Here is a 7994-nt window from a genome sequence, read left to right as displayed (position 1 = left end):
TATATTTAATTATTTTAAATTTCATTATTTCATTGTGAAATGAAATTTCATTATTTTATTGTCAAATTGAGTTTAGAAGTTTTCTCATGGAGAGTCTTAGAGATTGAACTTCTAATACTCTGATACTGGACTGTCACAATGATATCAGAAAAGTATTTTGGTAAGTTCCGTCTGAGAAAGACTAAGGCCCAGCCTATGTATTTTGGATGTAATTTGTTTTTCAGTGATGTCTCCAAGATTAATGATGGAATAGGTGACAAAATTGGAATGCTTGTTCAAGCACTAACAACATTTATAACAGGATTTATTGTTGGTCTCATAAGAGGATGGAAATTAACTCTTGTAATACTAGCAGTCAGTCCTGTCTTGGGACTTTCAGCAGCCATTTGGGCAAAGGTAGGTTAACAAACATTCAATGTCAGCTTTTATATTAAAGAAACATAGTGAAATAAATCTATAAATGTATTGCTTAGGACAGTTACAGTTTTATAGACAACATCTGTGTACATAAGACCTTAGATGCCCTCATGTAGTTCGAATATTGTACTTCCTGTAGACTGGACAGACTTGTTTGATTTGAAGCTGTTTCTGCTTTTATGGTGTGTTTTTATATAGAAAATAGAGCAAGATATGCAAGTAAAATCCACATCTGTAACTGTTAAACTTCATCCACATGAGTGCTTGTTCTGTTGAAAGGAGTAATTGCACCAGTAAGTTAATAAATTAGACGAAACTTTGGTCTCAGGCATAGTTTGTTTTCAAAGTTATAACAGCTTTGGTAAGAAACTTCAGACTTAGGTGAGAGAAGTCCTAAATTACCATGGGTTTGGAGTGACTTGCATTTGTAGTTTGGAAGCCTTCAGATTTTTATAGTATTTTATTTTGAAGGTCATCATAAAGTCTTCTCTGTCTTGAGTGAGTATATCATAGAAAAAGTAAGAGGAGAGAAGCATGTGCTACATGTGTCTACTGGCTAAGAGTCTTCATGGACAGTGGCCAGCTAGTGTAAACTATAGAGCCCTCTGGCTAAGGTAGCCAGGGATGAGGACATCTACTTGGGAAGAACCACACCAGCTTAGTAGGAGTAGTCATCTAATCTCCTGCACTGGACAAAAACAGAGTGGAAAAATCTATTCATTAGTTGTTAAGAATGAGTAATGTTGAATTATTTGATATTGAATATTCTGCACTTATACATAATAAAATCAAAAGGCTTCACATGGGAAGAAAGTAACTGTGATAAAAGCCATTATGAAGTCCTTGAGCTCATTCTGTTTTTCTTAAGTCAAAATATTTGATCCTGTATTAGGTTCTCTCTGCTTTCACTGACAAAGAACAAGCTGCATATGCAAAAGCAGGTGCTGTTGCAGAGGAAGTTCTGGCAGCAATCCGTACTGTAATAGCTTTCGGAGGACAGGAAAAGGAAATTAAAAGGTAAGAACAATATTTGCTTTCATCATCTGATTTTAAAGTATTCACTTCAGATGGCTTGACATTTTCTTGTATCTTTGCTGTTGAAAATCTGTCAAAACAAGGAAGCCTTTTGCTTCCTGTGGTTTTAGGTAATGGGAAATTGTCCGTTACAGGCTATTATAAGTTTCACTACATGGTGAAAGATGACTAGTCACCTTTCTAGAAAATGTCAAAATCGATTGATATATTGTCTCTACTCTGGAAATATACAGACTACTTTAAACATCACACTGTGAGAGGTTTAGACAAAAAAAAAAATAAAAAAAAAATGGCCCTGCCATGAGAAGAGATGATGGTACCCTTGGTAATACAATTACTCAGTAGTTGTTGTGAAGGTACTAATACGCAATGTCTCTGTTTCCACTGTACTATAAAAAATCATTCCTGTGGTATATTTTAACCTTTCATCTTAAGCTAACAATTATAATCTCAAAACCTGTCATGAAGGGTTCATGATCAAAGTTCACTGACCTGCAGTTTATTTAAGGAACTTGAATGCCAGTTCCTGAACTGCAGTGCCCTTTTTTCTGTATACCAGGTTGACTGATGTTAGCCTTTTTAGGCCACAGTGAAAAGACTGTGCCTGATTACCTTTGCTCTTATTTTATACATCTTCTTGTACTTTGTGAGTGTTCTTTTTCTAATGAATCCACAGAGGTTTTGGTGCTGTGTGCCGTGGTACAAGTCTGAGTCTATTTTGAACTTCTATCTTTCTTCCAGATACCATAAAAATTTAGAAGATGCTAAACGGATTGGAATAAAAAAGGCTATTACAGCTAATATTTCTATGGGTGCTGCTTTCTTACTGATATATTCGTCATATGCTCTGGCCTTCTGGTATGGAACTACCTTGGTCTTATCTGATGATTACACTATTGGTAAAGTTCTTACAGTAAGTATTAATGAGTAAATACCCAGTAATAGTGAGGAATACTAAAGAAAATACATTAAAGGTTATATTGGGAACTTATTTGAGTTTAATATTAATTATGCTCCAAAATCAGCAAAATAGCATCCATTCTTCTAAACAAAAATATTCTCATCACGAGTCTACATATTGTTTCTATAGTATCTCAAAATCTTCATCAAGACAAGTGAAGCATATATTATAATCTTTTCTCAATTCCGTAAGATCAGATTGATACAGAAACAGTTCAATCAAAACCTGAAGTACAGTACCCTTCCTAGTTGCTGTTTGTTTTCGGATTTGTGGGGCAGAATGTATTTTCAGGATGCAGAAGATCATCCTGGGGTTCTTTTAGCTGTCGTGTGGTCTAAGTAGGTAATTTTATTGATACTTTTCTTATATTTTGCACCATAAGAGCTTGGAATCACTTCTCAGTATTATTTAGAAATTGAGGGGGGAGAAAAATACACATGTGACTGGGAAATATGTCACCGTCTAACAAAAGGAAGAAAACCATATCTCATAAGTCATAACTTAAATTCTTCTCTTGATGGCAACAATTCCAATTTTGTATGAGTTATCAAACAAATATGGTAAGAAGAATAACTTTGCTAATCATGATGAAGCTTAGCCAGGAGTCCTGATATGTATGTATATATCTATATCTTTTTTTAAACTACCTGATTTGTTTAACTTATGAATCACTGAAATTTGTGAAAAATAGCTCTGGTATGGGTTATTGGCTCTTTTGAACCTGCCTATTTCATTTTTTTAAAGACAGGCTGGCACACAGAACATCTCACTGAGGTTCATGCCCTTGTGTGTAATTTTTTCAGTTCTTATTATTTGTAATTTCTGTTGCCTGTGTTGTAGTTCGTTGGAATGGTGTTTTTATAACATGAATGGGAGGGTGTAACCTTATTAATATTTGCATCTGTGAATGACCACTGTTGAAGAAAAGATGATGGGTGTGATGGACCTTTGCTCTGACATACTATGGCTGTTATTATGATCTCCAAGCAGTGTGTTTTTATTACTTTTGGTTTTATAGTAGTTGAAAGCAATAAACTGTGCTTCGCTGACAAAGCTTTTTTTTTGTTGTTGTTGTTTTATTTTTTTTTCTTGTTTGCTTGCACTCACTCTCTTTCATTCCAGCAGAAAGACCCTTTATTACTTTGTGATTAAGAAATTGGATTTGTGTACTTTTATTTCACTGTCACTTTGAAAGCAGAATGATAGTGCTTTGCATCTTGTCTTTGTTCCGTTGGAAGATATACAATATACTTTCTGGGCTTTGGAACATCTTTTTGCCAAAGAGTGAACCAGTACAATCAATCCTGAGGCATCAAGTGTGATTATACATTTTTTGGCATAGAATTTGCAAATCTCAGGCACTTTTTCACTTTTATCAATGTTTGCAACATTCACATTGTCCAGGAACTCACTTCTCAGCTGAATCTTAAAAAGTCTTTTTCTTAGAGTTGTTCTTTGCTTAAGAGAGACCCTTTCATTTTTTTCTTTAATTCTAGATTCCTTAAACTTCTCTCAACAGACATGGAGCCTCCTGACCCTAAGATATCTAATGTAAATAAATAAATGTAACTCTGTGCTTAAATAAATATTTAAATATGTCACCATAAACATCTCTTTCAGGTCTTTTTCTCTGTATTGATCGGAGCTTTCAGCATTGGACAGACTGCTCCAAGCATAGAGGCATTTGCTAGTGCAAGAGGAGCTGCCTATGCAATCTTTAATATCATAGACAATGTGAGTATCTTTGCCCGTACTCTAATTTCAAAACTGAGATGCCATTCTTTTTAAAGTACAGGCACTATTCATGGATATGAAATCAGTAAAATAAGTGTGTAAAATAAGCAGAATTATAAACATAAAAGCAGATAGACTATATAATTATTAGTCAGTTCCTCTTTGTCTTCTAGAGTTATTAGTCCTTACTTCAAAGGTGAAAGTGGGTCTCTGAATCAGTTAATGTTGAAGGTATCCTCTAACGTTTTATCATGAAAGGCACATCTATGGTGCAATACAGAGATGTGATTACAACTGGTGTAGGTATATGAGCATAGGTTTCAAAGTATCATTGTCACCACCAGTAGTGTGAGTGTTGGCAAATCAATAAAACCCAACCTGGTAACCTGGATGTGTGCTTCAATTGCCAAGAGAGTCTGAAGTCAGGGAAGCTGAGATTTTACTAACTAATGAAGCTCTATGAAATGCAATTGCGTATTTTGGGTTAAGACATGCTTCAACTTCTAAACCCATCCTGGATGCAAACAAAAGCAGGCATAATTAAGAACTCCCTTTCTGCTTAATGGTCAGTGGACTGGTTCTTTCTCACACATATTGTTTCAGCAAAAAGGGCAAAGGCATAAATGAACAGTGTATGAATGCTCATTTGAATGACCTGTTCAGCTTAATCATCAGGCAGTGAAATAAATTATGGCAAGCTGTGGTAGAGTCTTAAAGACAATGTACTAAATCACACACAAGCTTAAATGGAGAAGTTACAAAAGTATTCTTGCATTAGTAGTAATGTAGTAGTAATGTAGTAATGAGGCAGCAAAACATCTCAGAATTCTCACCTTAATTACTGTAAAATTACATTTAATATCTCTGCGGAATAATGGTGCACTCTAGGACTGCTTTATGAAAGAAATCCTCAGGAAATAAGTTTGGTTGGGGTTTTTTGTTTGTTTTGGTTGGTTGGTTGGGTTTTTTTGTTTGTTTGTTTGGAGGGGTTTTAATTTTTATTTTATTTTGCACAGGAGCCTCAAATTGACAGTTATTCAGAGGCAGGTTACAAACCAGACCACATTCAAGGGAACTTGGAATTCCAAAATGTTTACTTCAATTATCCATCCAGGCCAGATGTTGAGGTATTGTAAACGAAACTTTATACATACTATGGTTAAACATGTGGATCATTTGTTAGAAAAAAAAGTCCCATAAGTAAAATTCTGTTAGAAATACAACTATTCCAATTTAATTTTCTAACTTATAAGAAACTACTTTGCCATCACAGGAATTTTATTTAGTTGTTTACACCTTAGCTAAACACGTTCTAAACATGTTAAGTTTTTTGAATAATTTTCTGCCTAAAACTATAGTCAGTGTGGCTATGCAGTAAAACTTAAAGAAAGAAAATTTATGCATCTAACCCAAGTGGTTGTGTATAGTAATAACAATAATGACACATTGGGTTTCAGAGGTACCTGCAATGCAGCTCTGTTAAGACTATATCTCAATCAGTTAAAGAAAGCAGACCCAGCAAGCACTTGTTGGATATAGAATAGAGATCAGAATGTGTATTTGGTTTTGTAGACAAAGTTTGCTTTAAAAAGCACTGTCATAAATCCAAAATCTTAATGCAGTGGAGGTAGAAGACATTTGAATGATTCATGAAAATATTTTCATGAAGAGTCTTTGCACTATGTAACTGTTTTCTTCCCTACATTGAAGGAAAATCACTTACCTGGATAAAAGGGTCTTACTTACTTTTGATAGGCAGAAAGACACAGAGCTTTCTTTTTAAAGCCATTTTTACTCATAAATGTGTTAAATATTTTGGGTTTTCCTTCTATCACGAAAGTAAATTAAGTCAATGTGCTTGATTTGTCTTTATATAGAAATATAAATGAAAAGACAATTATTGATCTCAGTGGATTATTTTATAAGCTTAAACAGGTATGATATGAATAGAGATTTCTCCTCCATGGATTCAGAGATAATAATTATAGGAAGCTAAGGCTACACCAAACATTAAGTAATAATTTCATAAATTATAGTAATAATAATTTCATAAATTATAGTAAAGAGAATAATTATAGTAAGATCAGACATACTAAATGTTAGAATTTACCTATGCCTCTTGCTGCTAAACAGTGAGATATATTTCACTTGTAAAGCACACAGACAGTGATACTAAGGGTGAAGAGGCAGCAGTAGTACTGAGGGTAGAAATTTAGGAAGAAAGAGATGATGACAAGGACACAGGGCTTCAAGGTATTGGGAAGTACATTGTGAGAGTATTGGAATGTATTGGTGCATGGCTGTCCATTAAGTATGGAAAACTGCACTTAGCCATGATGCATATTGCTGATATTCAGGTGTGCATAGTTCATTGTAGCCTAGTCTTTCTAGAAGGCTAATTAGCAAAAAAACCCGTGCTTTTCTCCATTTCAATATGTATTTCCAACCACAGAAGTAGTACAAAGTAGTGACAGCCATACAAACACTCATACACCTTTTGTAGTGTAAAGTAGAAACAAAACCACTTTATTCCTTTTTTCCTATTATTATATCTTCTTAGTACTCAGGTGAGCAGATTAAGCAGAAAGGTAGGTAAAATTAAGCATACATGGCATGGACATGCTAACTTGCTAACATGTGTTCTCCAGCTCCACTACTCAGCTCAATACAGGTTATATTCTTGAAAATGAAAGAGCACCAAAGAGCTACCTATACCCTTGTAAGAGTCCCAAGGAAGGCAAAACTCTGTATACGCCATGACTGTGAAATGCTATCTTTTATGCTGACTAGTACAAAAATATTATATGTTGTGAAATGAAATGTCACTGTTGTAAAGAAGCCCCACCAGCAACTGCAGTCGATGACTTTTCCTCCAAAACAATGCAGAGTATATTCTGTCACTTTTAACCATGATTTCTACCGTACAACAGTTTTCCTGTAGTTTGCATGGTGCATTAAAGGAAGAAGTGAGGCAACATAATACAGAAATATGGCATCATATTGTTTCTATATTATATTTTAGTTATGGGTAGTTATCATATTATTATTATTTTGTCATACAAACTGGTCCATAATATGGATAATGATGAAATGTATTGTATAATACATTGGTATAAGATTGATTGTGATGTAAATATGAGGAAAATTAAGCTGAAGTCATTAGTTATCCAAACTTGAATGTTTTTTTTTGTATCAGATTCTGCTATAAATATGAAGGATATTTTATTGGAGTCTTTAAAGTTTCTTCAAATTTACACTGACATTTTTACATACTGTTTTGGTTTTGGTCACCTTTCTTACATATGCAGATACTGAAGGGCTTGAATCTCCAGGTTAGTTGCGGCCAGACAGTGGCCCTGGTTGGTGGCAGCGGCTGTGGGAAAAGTACAACTGTTCAGCTCATCCAGAGATTTTATGACCCTAAGGAAGGCAGGGTAAGATACCTCTAGGATATGACTCTGTGTGTCACAGCTGTTGGAAGTCTAGCTTTCACTAGGCCTCACTGCCTTTGTTCTAGTGACACAGTGAAGTCTCCCCTAAAAAGGCATGTGATGAGCTGGGGAGAGAGGTTCCTTGACCAAAACACTCACTGAAGGATTTTTGTCTGCTTCCTTTTGTTTAGGTTACCATTGATGGGCAGGATATTAGGTGCATAAATGTAAGATACCTACGGGAGATTATTGGTGTGGTGAATCAGGAGCCTGTGCTATTTGCTACTACTATTGCAGAAAATATTCGTTATGGCCGTGAGGATGTCACCATGGAAGAGATTGAAAAAGCTACCAAAGAAGCAAATGCTTATGACTTCATCATGAAGCTACCCAGCGTAAGCAAAGCAGCTGTCCTG

The 7994-nt window shown here is 35.0% G+C and overlaps 1 protein-coding gene across 1 annotated transcript in view; it reads left to right on the top strand.

Annotated features, from left to right (window-relative positions):
- Window positions 1–224: 224 nt before the first annotated feature.
- LOC104412163 (multidrug resistance protein 1-like) overlaps window positions 225–7994 on the top strand; it is a gene marked incomplete at its 5' end in the record, with an annotated part of 33242 nt that continues 25472 nt past the window's right edge. Inside the window, 7 exons of the mRNA XM_010022790.1 lie at window positions 225–396; window positions 1310–1434; window positions 2194–2365; window positions 4034–4147; window positions 5164–5274; window positions 7456–7581; window positions 7770–7973. Of these exons, the coding sequence (XP_010021092.1) occupies window positions 225–396; window positions 1310–1434; window positions 2194–2365; window positions 4034–4147; window positions 5164–5274; window positions 7456–7581; window positions 7770–7973 (1024 nt within the window). The remainder of the gene's footprint in view (window positions 397–1309; window positions 1435–2193; window positions 2366–4033; window positions 4148–5163; window positions 5275–7455; window positions 7582–7769; window positions 7974–7994) is intronic.

The sequence above is a fragment of the Nestor notabilis genome, unplaced genomic scaffold (assembly GCF_000696875.1).
Source record: "Nestor notabilis isolate BGI_N333 unplaced genomic scaffold, ASM69687v1 scaffold1311, whole genome shotgun sequence".
NCBI classification, from domain to species: domain Eukaryota; kingdom Metazoa; phylum Chordata; class Aves; order Psittaciformes; family Psittacidae; genus Nestor; species Nestor notabilis.
Note: the sequence above shows the minus strand (reverse complement) of the source record. Positions and strands in the feature narration are given on the sequence as shown.